We start from the raw sequence: 16,041 nt of genomic DNA, 5'->3' as shown, positions 1-16,041 counted from the left end.
TCCAGTTCTGGGCTCCCCAGTTCCACAGAGACAGGGAACTACTGGAGAGGGACTGGCAGAGGTTACAAAGGGAGATGCTCCAGTCCCCTTATCACCTGGTGAGGAAAGGCTGAGGGAGCTGGGCCCACTTAGCCTGGAGAAGACTGGACTGAGAGGGGATCTTATCCATGTCTGCAAATACCTTAAGGGCCAGTGTCAGGACGGGGCCAGGCGCTTTGCAGTGGTGCCCAGCGCAGGACAAGGGGCAACAGGCACAGACTGTGACACAGGCAGTTCCATCTGCATGTGAGGGAGAACTTCTTTACTGTGAGGGTGGCAGAGCCCTGGCACAGGCTGCCCAGAGAGGCTGTGGGGTCTCCTTCCCTGGAGACATTCAAACCCACCTGGACACGACTCTGTGCAGCCGGCTGGAGGGGAACCTGCTCTGGCAGGGGCTGGACTAGGTGATCTCCAGATGCCACTTCCAACCCCGACCAGTCTGTGAGTCTGATTCCTTTCCTGTGAGCTTCCAAAAAAGCCGGTGGCTTTGTTTTCTTTTCATTCGTGTTTGGTATTGCAAATAGGTAAGATGAAAGTGAAATGGAGTGGTGACTAGTGCAGTGTATTTATCTAATAAAGTAAGGGGAAGAGTTTAGCTTTAAAGAGGTACTGGGTGGTAAGAAAAACAAAAATTACCCACTTAAGTTGATGTAGCATGTTTGTGCCATCTGTACTACAGATGCTAAAGTATAAATTTGGCTTCCTCTAAGAGGCATTGGGCTGGCCATGTGGTAGAGACAGCTGCTGAGATAGAAGGGGATCTTTGAAACTGTATAGCAATCCTATTACTATTTTTCTAGCTGCTTATGAGGTGGGACTAAGGGGCATCCAAATTCTGAGCCAGCTTTGCTGTGTGATGTAGAATTATTTCTATCCATATAATTATCTTCTCGCTACATAGTGTTCTAAAGTAATTAAAAAAAGTTAATTGGAAGTATTAAATTAAAAATGAATCAGAAATGTTTTGTGGTTGGATACCACTCATCAGGTGATGTAATACAGATTGTAGAGAGCCTCAGGAAAAAGCTGATGTAATGTAAACTTGATTTTTTTTGTACGTAATGGTCATCTTATCTGATGTGATTATGCTTCTGTAAGTGATGCAGAGTATGGCTTGTCTGAGATGGTTGAAAACTAATGAACCTAAATTAAGTGAATGTGAAATCTGGTTCTGAAAGTCATACTCTCTGACGAATAGTTTTTCTGCTTAAAAAAAAAAAAAAGCTTATTTATCAAAGTATTGGAAGTAAAGTTTTTGCATCTATCAAACGTGTATGTAGTCATTTACACTTACCAAAGACCAGCTTATAGTGGTTTTTATTCTTGTGCTATAAAACATTTCAGTTTGTTTTTGTAGGCAGTGAACTGAAAAAAGAAGCGCCAGCTACCTCAAAGAACAAAGAAATATATGATAGAAACTAAAATGTATTGCTACAGTGGTAGACAGTGTTACTAGTATAATTATGATGGCTAAGTTTTATTATTACTTGTACCTTGAAACCCTTAAGAAAAAAAAACTACTATGCAGCCCTTGCCGTAATCAAAATTTGTTGAAAAATGGAGACTGGGAAAGGCATCAGTTTAAAGAAGTAAAGGGTGGTCCGGGTAGAAGCCCTGTGGTCATTTTCTGATGTGTATGGACTCCGTGGAGATCACGAGGGGAGGTGCTGACCAGTGAGTGGAAAAGGATAGGGTTGTGTGCAAAGAGAAGTTTAAGGATAAGAGGGTAAGTTAAAGATGTCAGTGTCATGTAGCGTTTTGAGATTGATGAGAAGAAACCTGAATTTGATATAAGAAAGCTGAATTTAACACATGAGGGAACATGCTTCAGCAGAGGATTTAAATGATGAGATTGCATCATTTTCACTGCAGTTGGCATTTTTTTGGATTTTGAAGGCTATATTAGTTGGCAGAGCAGTTGAAAGAGGGATTGCCTGGCAAGCTTTTATTACTGTGTTATTGTTAACAGATATTCAGGACAGTCTACTCTCTCCCCGTCTTCCGCTGCTGACGTATTCAACACAAGGCCAAAGGTTTTCAGATGAGACGCTTTTCCAGCAATCAGGAATGAATTTTATTCCCTTAAGGTAGGATAAAGTTACCTGGTGTCGTGACAGAATGTAAACCTTTTTCCTGAGTGGCTGTGAATTGTCCTACATTTGATAATTAAATCATTACAGTTCTGTGGTCACAGAAATAAGACAAAGGTGTGGTTTACTCTGTTTTGTATATAGAGAAGGCATTGTCAGAGTTCTGCTCATCTTTTATTTTGCCTTCAAAAGAGTTTGAATGAGGGAAAACCAGAACAAGCCTCTTCTGAACTTGTCGTCCCAATGTACCTGAAGAAAATGGGAAAATGAGGAACTCCATCCTCTCAGACACTTTCTTAGCTTTCTTAGACTCTGAAATAAACTTCATGAAATTGTTGGGACAAAAGTCAGATACAGCTTGTATTTACAGTGGTAAATACATGCATACATGTAGTAGCATTGTGGTTTGTATATACTGGAGTAATATATGTTATGTGTAATTTAAAATACGAATTTTTACAGAAAGTAGGAATACATAAAGAAGTAGCTATTTCAGTAAAAGTCTTTGTCCAAGCCTTCATTTCAAGGCATGACAAATGATTCTCTTTGTGCAAAGAAGGCAGGAAATCCTCTGCCCTTTATTAAAAAGAGGAAAAAAAGAAAATCTGCATATAAACACACACATTTACAGTGTTACTGTTGTTAGACTTCCTTGTACTTTTTTTGGTGTGTGATAGGAAGCAGATTTATTTCCTAATGTGATATGTTGTGACTTCGTTTTGTGGTTCAGTACTTCATTCCATCAGAGCTAGTCACCTGCTTGCATGGAGTAATATGAATTGGGGTTTGATGATCATTTTCACATAAAAACCCCTATTAATTCAAAATCCACAATAAAAGTAGAAGTTTATAGGAATTTGTTGATTATCTTCATCTGAGACATGTCTTATTTTTTATCCTTTAAAGAAATAATTGATACAATGAAACTGAAGTAGGTGATTTATATTAAAAAGAAAACCCAACAAATCGCACACAAGTTTATGTATGTGTGTAAGCAGCTCCTCTATTTAACCAATAAACATCCTGTTAGTAAAAAATACTTTAGTCCTAAATAGGTTAAAAAATGTTGACATATTGAGTAGAAACTAATAATATTTTCACTTCTTATTTTATAGGGCAGTAGGGCTTTTTGCTATTGTTTGGACTTATTTACATTTCTGCACATTGTGGCCTGTTCAGGGGATGTAATTATGTGTATGTTGCTAAACCCCAGTTACTTGTTTGAGTGAAGTTCTACTTTTGACTCTTCCATTAAAGCAGAGAATATGGATGTTGAAATATAAAATATGATCAGAAGTTCACTTATTTTTCTTGCCTCTTTTAGGGGAGTCCCTGATGTTTCTGGAGTGTCTGAGGAGCGTTCAAAGCCTTCGCCGGTCAGTGAAGCTGTGTCACTGACAGACATGGAATCTCCCTCTGATGTATCCAGCTTTACGTTGTCCCAGCATCCTCTTCCACTCAGTCATGTGGAACCTTGTGGTGCCAGCTGTAGTGGTTTTTTGTCTCAGCCAACCTCTTTTTCTGGAAAACTCCTTGTGAGCAAGGAGACAAATGAAGACTGTAAAAATTGTACTGATGAGGAGGCATTGATTCCCCGAACAAGTGACAATTTAGCACACTCCACTGCAAAGGTGATGCTAATGAAGGCAAATAGACTGAACCAAATGGAAGCTTCTCTTGCAAAGCAGATCTGTAGCACATCTGTAAAAGGTGAACATTTCTCCCCTAACAGCAATGTACCAACTACTGTTTTTGAGCTTTCAGAGAAAGACAGACAGTTACTGAGGCATGATGAGTTCTTATCTTTGGAAAACTACTCTTGTAAAACAGCACTGACTAAGAATTCAGAAAAAAGTGAAAGAGCCATGCAAAAGGAAAATGTAAAAATGGCTGAGAGTGAGTCAGAAGGGTGCACAAAGCAACTAGAGAAGCTGGGGAAAGCAAAGAAGGTTCCTGAGCTTGATATGGCTAATAATTTATCTGATTTGAAGAAAGACAATTGTAAAAATTCAGATGCTCAGGATGTTTTTTCTGCAAAGGCTTCTGAAACAGGTGGTGGAATGTCGAAGGAACATGGAGTAGATTTAAATGGCTCTGAAACCTTGAAGGCTGTGGCTGTTACTGAGGAACTGCAGGGAGCTTTCCTAGATCATCAGCAGAAACAACTATCTCCTGTAGTGAGATCTGAGAAAGGGGAGTTTATCCCTACTGTGACAAGCACCAGTGACTGTGCACCTAAACAACTAGTTGTGACTGACATGGAAGCACCTCCTTCATGGAGTGAGCGTGCTCCAGTGGAAGGAGAACCTGGAGTAAGCAGGACTGAATTAACTATTTCAGATTTTTCCATAGAAAGGGGACATAAAGTTGCAGGCATTTCCCCTTCCTTTAACCTTGTAGGTGATGGCTCATTCTCTGTACACTTTGCACATCCAAGCTATCAGTCTACTCCAGGGATACTTCTAAAGAAAAATGTTAAGGCAGAAGAACTTGGTGTCCTGGTGATCAAATCAGATACTCAGGCCTCTCCTTCATGCTTAAATGAAGAAACCTCAGGGAGCTCATCTACCAGTAAACCTGTACCTATTGAGAAGCAACATTCACTGCAGTGTGCTCAGAAAGACAACAGTAAACATTTTGAGTCCTTCAAATTGAAGTACCCCCACACTGGAAGAATTCAGTCTCTCCCATCACTTAGTTTCATGGAGAAGGTAGGGGCTTGGAATGTGAGCCAGCCAGAGGAGTTGTCTGATGTAGTGACTTCATGTGACCCAGGTGGAGTTTCTCCTACAAGGAAAGCTTACAGTGCAATTACCAGTTCTTTAAACAATATTTTGTCAATACAAAAAAGCAGTAGAGACCCCACAGATGATGTTGCTCCTTCCTCCAGAGGGACAGGTTCCCTGGGAAGTTTGCGTTTTCATAATAAAAACTTACTGCTTGTCCACCATCTGACCAGATCTCAGTCTGACAATGCAGTAAATGTTTCCAGTAGGAACACATCCTTGGCTGAAGTTACTCCACCAGCAAATTTGGCAGGGGCAGTGCAGCCTCTAGAAGAAAAAAGCAATGTTTTAGGAGTGTCTGAAAGTTTAGGAGGCTCCATGATACAGAAGTTTACAGCTAATATTGCTTATGGATCTAGCAGTGAAGATGCAGAAGGCAATAGTACAGGACAAAGTTCAGACCCAAATGTTTTTGTTTCCAGTGAAGAAGTTGCTCAGCTCCTTAGAGAGGATGGAGACTCTCCAGCTGATGACCAGAAGAATTCTGAAGCTCTTGAAAATCAGTCTCAAAACCTAAATATTCCTGCTGGCCATGTCAGCAAGGACAGTTTTGGTGATATTTCCCCAGATAGTTTGAATCTTCCTGTTAGTTCTGGGGACAGTAACAAGGAAGGCTTGGGCTCTGCAGAGTGCTCTTCAGTGGTTTCCAGGCACTTCTTTGCCAGCGTAAATGATGAAAACTTCGTCCCTGTTGGAGCAACTGATTTGGAAACTCCAGAGAAAAAAGAGCTTAATATTGAAGAAAGGATCCCAGTAAGTTACTTTCTAACAATTATTAACTCTTCTCTTTAACTTTTGATCTTGAACAGATCATAGTACAGTCGGCTGTCATAGAGTGAGTAGGACAGAGTACAGAAGGTATCTCAGGAACAAGATGCTAGCATGCTTGTGGTTAGTTTCCAATATCCAATCATGTTGGGAACCTGTCATGCAATAGCTTGTCTTCTAGAAATACTAGCAAATATTGTTTTATGTAAGCATAAAAAAATCTTAAAGGACCCTTTATAACTGATTGTAATTTAAACTGTGGTTTCAGAGTTATCTGTTCCCCCATCCCCCCTTTCCCCCCACTGTTCTTGTAGTAGACTTTTAGGATCTGCATCACCGCAGACTAAATGAAATGGGTTTATGCTGGTCTGTGCTACTGGTGAATGTCATCCATCATATTAGTTCAGCTTATCTTAAATACAGAGGTGAAAAAATAATAACTTTTCAGTAATACTTAACAAGGGCAAAGAAAGGGTTGGATATGGGAAAGGTATTTTTTGTTTTTTTCCAGGTATATATGGTAGTATCATGGTAACAGAATGCAAGAGAAATGTAAAGATTGGTGGATGATGGTAGTGGAACATAAAGGATGCAAGAACAGGACACAGTGTTAGTGATAAAAAGTGAAATCCATTTGATAAAATAATTGTAAATAAATTGATTATAGCACTTTTAGCAGAACATTGATAAGCCATTTCTGATCTTCCAGATTTTTTCAAAAGATCAGGTTATAATTATCCAAACATGAGGTTGAAACTCAACTGCTGACTAAGGAGATGCTAGGCTGCAGAAGAGAGATGAAATTCACACACCCACAGATCTTCAATAATAGCAAAACCAACACAGAACTCCTTGGCAAATCAAATTGCTTTTTTTTTCTATAAATACTCATTTTGCTTGTTCACTTTGTTCCAGTATCTAAGACATAAATTCTTGATCCTTTGTATATAAAGGATGTTCAAAGCCTCTCCATACTTTTCCTCCTTTATATCTTATTTGGCTAAAGCAGATTTCTTTCCTCTCTTCCCCATTTTAGGGTGGTTGGTGAGAATGGAGGGCAGATTGTGGCAGCCATGTTAACTATACTAATAGCTGTTGAGTGTTAGAGAAAATCATATGCAGATTTATGTTAATGATAAACATGTAATTATCTTCTGAGTAAGTGGCTGTTCCTCTCACAAGATGACTTATGTAATCATTAGGTCTTTGGAACTGTGTTTTAGAAGCACTCTTCACTCAGTTGTCTTTGCAAATACATGTTGAAACAAATATAAATATCATAGGGAGGATATTTTAAATGAAATTCATGAGATGTAAAGGCTGTCTGTTAGCTGCTTTTTGAAATGTCTATAATTAGGCATGTTCTCCAGCTCTGGTTCTGAGGAATTCTGCTCTCATAAATCACTGACAAGGTAGAGGACATTAGGTCATATTCATGGCTGTTAATGTGTAGGTTTACAGTAAAATCATAGGACGTAGTTGGCTAAGATCTACATGGCATTTTATTTTATTTTGTTGGCTAGTTTAGGACACAACTTGCCTAAACTAATTAACTTGCCCCTACAGGTGGTTAAGCCAAGGCAAATTTGGTGGTTTCTTTTTGTTTTCTGCATATAATGTCTGTACCTAAACTTAGTTGCTCTGTTAAAAGGGAAGAAAATGCTTTCTCAGCAGATCCTAGATGACCTTTGGTAGGCTTTTATCTACATGAGGCTCCTCCACCTTTCAACATATGTTAATGCAGGGAATGATGCTGTGTGTGTCTGAACTGACAGTCTCCTGGATGTTGCACAGAGCCAATTGGTCTCAGCCTCATAACACTTTTCTCTAGTATATTGAAGAGTTTTAGGTTTTGAGTGTATTTTTTTTGTTTAGGTTTTGAGTGTGATTTTTTTTTTTTTTGTTTGGCTTCTCTAACTGCTTTGTTAAATGTTAATGAAGTTATACTTGGATGGCAATTTTTACATGTATAGGTGGTATACAAATGCAAATAGTGCCTGTGTGTGTTTGTTCTGTACATATGGAAAAGGGAAAAAGACATGCATTTTATGCCGTCTTTACTATTGAAGGGGTTTATTGCTTTAGTTGCGCTAGTAAAACTAAGTCCTGATTGTGGTCAGAATTTGTATGCTTGAGTATCCTACGTTTTATAGTCTTAAACCAGTGCAGTAGGTTGTATCCAGAAATTATTTCATAGCCGGGGAGTTTTTTGAGGCACTGCTGAAATTTGTTCGTTGCACACTAGGCCACTGAGTAGGTGCACAATTATCTATTAGACTACCTGTGTCTTTTCATAAAACTATCAACAGCAGAAAATTATCCTAACCCCTGGCCAGCACAAGTTTATTCCCTACAGCAACATCACAAAAGCTTTTTCATGACACTTTTTAACCAGCTCTGACAAAAGGGTTTCCAACTATTTGCCTTGACAGCTAGCTCATAACAATCATGTCCTTAAGAGTGAGGAACATCCGTGCTGCCTAGCTTGAATTTCTAAGTCTGATAATGTTTTCTGTGCAGCAGTCATTTGGGGTGGAAGAAGGTGTTTAAACTAAACCTTTGTGTTCTCCTTCCAGCTGGCAAATGTCATTGAAGTTTACCAGTCTCCTCTGAAGTACCAGAGTTCTTGCTCATGCAGTGTACAGAGCATGCATTTGAGTAAAAAGGCTGTAAGCAGTTGGCTGTTGTCACAAGAGCAAGATGTGTCCTCTTCTTTGCTGACCTTTTCCATTGTTTCTGGGTCCTGTGGAAAGGGCTGAACCACTGGTTTGGTGGTAGCAGGCTACTGCCAGTTGCTACCTTTGGTGCGTGATGAAGGTCAGGAAAACCCCAAGAAGAAAACTATTGGTGAGTGCAAGCACAAGCTATCACCACCAGAACAGATCTTGCAAATTATTTCTAAGTGACTGCCAAACATAAATTAATGAGGAGTAGACCTGTAGGTCATTCTGCTGGGCTGCACAAGGCTTGTGAGGTGTCCACTGCATAGGCCTACTCATACTAGCTAGAAAAAAGGCTTGTCAGTCATGGTCCACAGAATAGGATAAACTGGCAATGATGTCTCATATGTGACTGCTTTAGTGTTTTGGGTGAACTGTTAGTGCAAGTTGGACAAGGCTGAGGCACAAGATGTTTTAAAGCAAGTGGTTTGTGTTTAAGATGATGTGGAAAACGTGCAACTTGAGAATCTATTGACGTTCTGTAAGAGTGCTCTATGTGTTACTTCTTCTTTTACCAGATATATCTTCACAACCTTGGCATTGATCAGTCACCTGGAACTATACTGATGCCATTTGTACCCAGAGGACCAATCAGGGAAGTGGAATTTTCCCCTTCAGAGCTTAGGACGCTGAAGGACTCCACTGACATGCTGACAAGGACCACTCCACAGCTGCAAGGTATGGGGAAGGAGAACTTGTGTTGTGCAAGCCTTAGAGAACACTGAAGTTCAGACTCACCTGTGAGGTTGTTCTTGACCTGGTAGTGTCAAGGGTGTTTCTTCTTGTGTGCTGTGCCATTTCATTCATACAAGTTGATCTTCTCCCATCTCTAATGTGAGATATTTGGCATTGGAAAAGTAAGCATTAAAAGCTTTGAAAACGTGCCTTCTCACTAAGAGAGTCATGGCTATGTGACATCTTCTAGCCAGTGCAGTGACATTTTATCTTTTTTTTCTTTATTTTCTTTATTTCTCTTTTTACGAGAGTTCTTAAGAAGAAAGTGTTTTGTATCTGAAGATTAAAGAAATGTTACCAGACTTTTTCTTTCTGTGAGAGAAGTAAGTCTTGGTTTCTCTTTCTTTCTGAAACTTCTTGGTGTGTTCACTGTGACAAAAAGTTACGTGCATTTTATGACTGACCAGATCAGTTCATAAATCCATCCATCTCAACATTACAAATAATAAAAAAATTTAATAAATCGATATGACCTTAACAAGTATTGAGTCATTTCTATATGAAGAACAGTGTGTGCTCAATTAGGCCTAAGATGTTCTTCAGTGACATGCCCATGTAGTGTGTCATTAAAATGTGAAAATGTGCATTGCAACTACTTCAAATGTGTATTTTCCTTAACATATTCTGTCTTGGCATTTGCATCTTGTAGCCAGTGGGGAAGAGTGGATCTGAAGGGTTTTCACAAATACCTGTCTAATCAAAATACCTTTGAATATCTGTGACTTCAAGAATCCTGCACTGACCTGTTTTTCTGACCAGAAGTGATTAAGCGCATCTCTTCTTATGCTTGTTGGACTTGCTTATTTTCTTTTATTATTTTTACCTTCTTTAAGCATTGTGGGAGACTTGGCAACTGAAACAACTTGGCAATTGGTACAAGGGTAGAGTTGTCCTCAACAGAGGTATTATTCAGCTGGGCGCTGGACTGGTTAATGTGCTTGAAAATATCAAGGTTGGGCCATGAAACAAAATTGCATGTGAAACAAAGTAAACAGCTGTTGGCAGCCGTACCTGGGAGCAGGCTCTTCATTGCCCTGTGTATCTGCCAGCCTGGATTTAAGAACAGCATTTGCCATTAAATTAGTTTGGTTTTTTTTTAACAAAGTGAGCAAATAGGTGTTGTACTTCTAGCGTTTGCATATGTATCTTGTCTGCTTTTGGACCTTTCTAACCAGTAATGGGAAACAAGCTTATCCGTAGTGTGTCCTTTGACTTCGTCCAAAAGGATATTTTAGAAATACTGCCCCACAGCCCTTCTGTTTCTTGCAAGGATACCTTTATAATATGAGTGTTCATTTGGGCATTCAAGCAGCACTGTCATTTACCTAAGAACATTTATTTAAAAGCAATTTAATTAAGTTCTATAGTTTCTTTGGTATTTATCCAAAATGGTCTAAGAGATATCTTTCAGTAGACAATTTGCATGGAAGTCTCAGTTCGAGTCTCAGTCTAAAATCAGTTTCCTAAATGTTTTCCAATATTAGAATTCTTCCTTTCCTTTACAAGCCCTTTAGTACAAGGAAAAAGTAGCCTTTACTGATGCAGCTGTTTTCTGGAGCCCTAAACTTAATGAATTTTCTGTTTCTTTGTAGGTAAATTGCAAACAAGTTTTAACTGCGGCACTTCTGCTCTCAGTATGTCTATACCAATGAATTCAGAAGTTGGCTCTGATACTATGTCACCCCGTGAACTCTCTCCCTACTTCTCGAGATCTTTTGGAGACAAACCAGTGAGTCAGTGCAGTATGTCATGCCACCAACTGCAGATAACTGCTCCGCTTTCCACACAGCGGGAGGCAGAGTGTTCATCTGTCTCCAGACTAGCTGAACCAAACCAGCAGCGGCAGACTCTTTCACCTGGCTGCCGTTCTGACAAAGAGAGTCCCATGCTTGTTCCAAAAAGTGCTCAGGATCATCTAGCTAAAAGTGAGTCAAAAGATGTGAATAGCAGCCTGCAGAGATGGACTGCCAGTTCTTTGGCTGGACTTAAAAATGAAATGGAAGTTGACAGAGGATCACAAACTTCAAGTGTAGGTAGTAAGAGAAGTAAGGGTCACGGAAGTGATTCTTTGATTGGATCTGGCACATTGCAAGAAATACGTGAGCTTTTGGCAGAGGCAGAGGATATAGCTGGCAGGTGGCGTGATCCTCTCTTTTCCATTGCCTCTTCAAGAGAAACTACTGAGTCTTCCCCAGTGCTGATTAGAAAGGAGGATGGCCCTGAAGGTTCCAGGTTAGGGAAAGACAACATCCCTCAGTTTCAGAAGATACTGTCATGGGATGAGAGTATGACCCAAAGAAGTATGCAAGAAGGAGGGTTGGTAATAAATCCGCTGAATTATGACGCATGCAATTTAAGATGGGAAAATTCTTTTGTTACCAGTTTGCACAGTCGTGAAGAAATGGTGAAAGAAATGACCAAAGAGTTCAGGTCAGGAAAATCTGTAGGAAGGGCTGAGCCAGAAGGTTGTAGTAGTGTAACTACAGACAGAAATCAGCCTGGTTTGGTGGGTCTTGCACAAAGCAATGGAAGTAGTGAAGTCAGCACTGTAAGAACTTCAGAGCTCGGGAATCCTTCATCCTCAGAGTGTCTAGGCAGTGCCACTGATAGCACAGGAGGCTTCCAGAGCGTGTTGTCTAAAGCTAGTGTAGCTGGAAGCAAGGCAGGAGGCATGCGAGAGAGTGATGACAGTAGCAGTGGAGATTCGCTAGCTGCCCGTGTCAAAAACCTTCTGGGGAATCCTTCTTCCTCAGAGCCTCTAGGCAGTGTCACTGGTGTCACAGGAGGCTTCCAGAGCATGCTGTCTAAAGCTAGTGTAGCTGGAAGCAAGGCAGGAGGCATGAGAGAGAGCGATGATAGCAGCAGTGGAGATTCACTAGCTGCCCGTGTCAAAAACCTTCTGGGGAATCCTTCTTCCTCAGAGCCTCTAGGCAGTGTCGCCAGTGTTGCAGGTTTCCAGAGCATATTGTCTAAAGCTAGTGTAGCTGGAAGCAAGGCAGGAGGCATGCAAGAGAGTGATGACAGTAGCAGTGGAGATTCACTAGCTGCCCATGTCAAAAACCTTCTGAGAAATGGATCATCTGTGATACATACAACACAAATTCTGAAGAGTGCAGATGAAGAGGAGAGGAAAGCACGAGGTAATAAAATGTCTCAGTTGTGTTTTATCAAGTGTTATGTTAGAATGGCAAATCTTTATTTAGGTATATGTTTAAGGGATTGCTTTGAAATGACGGGGTATGGATGTAAGAGGACCAGATTCTCTTCCCCTGATTTTAAAGGTGTTTATATTATATTGTTAGTGTAGGCTTTAATGGCACAGGGCTTAAATGATCAATGTTTTTTAGTCATCTTATGTAGTATGATAGAATGGGATAGCATTGTACTTTTCCAGTTCAAATGCTGCCTTCTGCCTAACATTGGTGCGAGAAGGTGTTTTGTCCATGTAGCTATTAGCCATGTGCTCAGTTAAGAATTCGGGAAGGGATTGTGTGAGAGTGATGACTTGAGCCTGAGACTGTAAAGATGACAGAATGAGTCAATGGGTCCTGGATCCACCTTTCCAAAGAAATGTTCAAAAGATGCATTTTAAATTCTGTTCCTGGTCAGTCCCATGAGTTATTTCATAGTGATCTTTGTTGCCTTAGTCGTGGTAGCTAGAAATGCCTAGCAAAGTTCTGATTTTAAGTTATAAAACTGTTATGGTATATGATGTGAGAAAATGGAAAGGGAACTGCTTTCTGTTTTATGTTCTTTGTGTAGCGTGGGTGAAGCTAAAACTGGCCAGCCGATCTCAGGAATCTGTGTCAGACTTCAATGAAGAGGACCAACAAAGAATAGAGGAAATAAAGGCAGAGCTGCTTCTGAGTGCCAGGAAATATGCACTAGCCAAGGTACAAAACAGACAAACGAGCTGTTCTGGAGAAAGTTTTTTAAATGGGCGATAAATGCTACTCTCTTGCTTGTGATCTTAAAATGATGAATTATATTCCTGCAACATTTTTTAAGATTGGTGGCTAGACAGAGAGAGGGGAATACAGACTAATGAGACCTCTGTTTTAGGGGGGATGCTTGTTTTGGCATAGTCAGTTCCTGGGTATCTTTTAGGACTGGACACAGTGCATAATATTGTGGGTTTGGGTTTGGTTGTTTTTGTGTTTTGTTTTTCCAAAGACAGTAGTTGGATATCTCAGGTGGGGGGTGGTGGTGGTTTGGGATGAGGGGGAGTGACACATCACTGAAGATGTCCTGAAGGAAGATACGAAGGACAGAGGTATCATCAGTGATGACGTAATGGGAGAACTGGTGTTATTGTGGTGAGAAAGTGCACACAGCTCATGATTCTTAATTGGCTTAAGAGTGCTGCTTTTCACAAAATATGCATGTGCTGATTGTGCCTTGTAAACTCTTCCTTCTGTGGAAGGAGTTTACTGTACAGTGCAGTAGTCTAGGCCATAGCAGTATTTGTTGTGTTACTTCCCGTGTGTTCTGAAACGTTTGCAAAGGAGTGTGGTGTTTATTTTTGAGAGGATACTTCAGGGAAGAAGGGAGTAAACTGTCCCTCCTTTCTGTTGACTGTGTCAAAGGTAGTGGGCTTCAAGTGCAAGGAAGAGTCATATTAGAAAAGAAATTCCTTAACGGTAAGGATGATGAGAAGAAGATTATGGAGTGTCAATCATAGGATGCTTTTAAGAAGAGCTTGGGCAAGTATCTCTAGAGAATAATCTAAGTGTAGTTAATGCTGATTTGGGGCAGGGATACAGACTGAACAAGCTCTTAACAGCTCTGTTTTTTGTGTAAAACTTAATATTGAACTGTTGTCATGTTTTGCCTGTCGTCTTTGGAGCATTTCTAGTTCATGTATTGATATATAGTGTGTCTGGATTGAGAATTGTCTAAGCAGGAGTATTCAGTTCACTTTAAATATCCATTTTCAGCATTTATCTAGTGTCCAGTCTAATTATGTCATGGTTTCTGGGGCCTTCCATGTGTCCCAAGATAAGGCACTATTCATAGAGAGTATTTTGAATAAAAGAACAGACTGGAAAAATTTGGAGGTGCTTGTGTAATAGGAGTAGTGGATGTATGATGTATTCATGTGTGCGGGACAGAGAACCCTTGAGTTGGTGGAGGAGAGACTGGATAATTAGGCAGACCTAAAGGTTGGGGCAGATTCTGAGGAGAATGTAGGAAATTTGCATTTGAAAAAGCAGTTGTAATCTGTCCTTAATCTGGTGTTTCAGACAAATCCCCTTAGTTTTGGCGCAGTGTCTTCCTTTTTTTTATCTTGTCTGTTTGTTTTGTTTTGAGTTTTGTTGTTTGTTTTGGTTTGGTTTTTTTTTGTCCTGTACACTGCCTGCCTCCCAGGAAAAACAGTAGGGTTTTGTTTGTTTTACTTAAAAGCCTCGCATTAGCAAGAATGAAAAGCTGTGTTTTAAGAGTAGTCTGTGTTTGTGTTTATAGTTTCTTGGGCATGAACAGTGTTGGTAATTCAGACATCAACTTCCCCAAAAACATCAGACCGAACTTCTCAGTTAATCATGTATTGATGTAATCTTTGGAGAGCTGGAAAAAGAAATATATTTTAACAATTTTCTTATTTTAACAACATTATTGACTTTAGAAATTCAGACAGTTCTTAAAAAAGAAAACCAAAACACAAAAACATTTTTGCTTCAGTCTACTCCTAAAAACTAGAGGCCCTGAAGCTTTCCCTCCCCCTAACTTTCGGATTTTGTTAGGTCACAGCTCTGTCCCTAACATTGACTTGTTACAGACTGGAACCAAGTATTTTACCTTTATGTAATCCAGTGTCAGCTATGAATTGTTTTATCCCAATTTAAAGTAAGAAGAAATTAATCATAGTTTTGCAAAGAAAGATTCCAAGAAATTGTTTTAGTTTTACCACAACACTTTCTGCTTTGATATTGAAAATATTTTTGCTCTACAATGGCTTTAATTTGAGATAAAAAATGGGTTTGAATTTGCAGAATAAAGGTGGCTGGATTTTTTGGTTATATTTAAGATAAATGTGTTTTTCCCTCCAAGCAAAACAATATGTCACTGAAATAAAGATAGTTGAAAACTATTTTACTGAAAAAAATGCATCCAGTTTTGTTGCTGACAAAATAATCTACTGTAAACTTAATGGAAAATCTTCTGAAAAATACCTTGAATTTATAAAGCAAAGCTGGCCATGTGCTGACTTAAAAAGAACAGAACAAAGATTATGGAAAGATATTTTCCTTCTACTTAACTTTAAGACTGAGAAAGACAAACTGTTCCTAGCAGTCAACCAAACAATTCTTTCGTCAGACCGTCATCTTTATTTAGTGCTTCTGATGCAGGCTTATGATGAATGTTCTTTTTGGAAAGTTTAGACTCTGCTTCTCGTTTTTATAGGTGACAACTTGAGAAAAATCATGTACCACTGTGATATTTTATTGTTTACCGCAGGAAGCATGTGAAGCTTGTATATATATAAAAAATCCCAACACAACCCACCAAAACATGCAATGAAGAAGCAGGACAGCTTGGGAGAATTCTTCTCAGTGATCTTTTGATTCTAGGGATTGTTCTATCTTTTGAGATAGTCAAGTATCTGTTTGATAGCTGTTTGTCACTGGTGATGTGTTAACAGACGCTCTAGAAAAGAAGCATCATAATGATTTCTCAAGTTCTAGCTGAGCAGAGTGTTTAAGGAGGTGACTGGGATATATGCACATAAATGGGCTCCAAACATGTACTCAAGTGCTCAGCTGAATAGTGTCCCAAAAAAGGGAACATTCGATATGAAAATTGAATTTTGAAACTATATCTCTAATAGCAGGCAGTGGTCATGAGCGCAACTCAGAATTGTATTTTATTTTCTTTTTCTTCTGTAAGACTGACAAACCTTGCACA

At 39.6% G+C, this 16,041-nt stretch overlaps 1 protein-coding gene across 4 annotated transcripts in view; it reads left to right on the top strand.

Moving 5' to 3' along the window:
- ALMS1 (ALMS1 centrosome and basal body associated protein) overlaps positions 1–16,041 on the top strand; it is a 76,046-nt gene that overhangs the window by 26,206 nt on the left and 33,799 nt on the right. For all 4 annotated transcript variants that reach the window (XM_056344564.1, XM_056344569.1, XM_056344554.1 and 1 more), the window contains 5 exons: positions 2,009–2,126; positions 3,454–5,668; positions 8,922–9,081; positions 10,731–12,278; positions 12,901–13,031. In XM_056344564.1, coding sequence (XP_056200539.1) covers positions 2,009–2,126; positions 3,454–5,668; positions 8,922–9,081; positions 10,731–12,278; positions 12,901–13,031 — 4,172 coding nt within the window. The remainder of the gene's footprint in view (positions 1–2,008; positions 2,127–3,453; positions 5,669–8,921; positions 9,082–10,730; positions 12,279–12,900; positions 13,032–16,041) is intronic.

The sequence above is a fragment of the Falco biarmicus genome, chromosome 1 (assembly GCF_023638135.1).
Source record: "Falco biarmicus isolate bFalBia1 chromosome 1, bFalBia1.pri, whole genome shotgun sequence".
Taxonomy (NCBI): Eukaryota; Metazoa; Chordata; class Aves; order Falconiformes; family Falconidae; genus Falco; species Falco biarmicus.
This window is presented reverse-complemented; position numbering and strand designations above follow the sequence as displayed.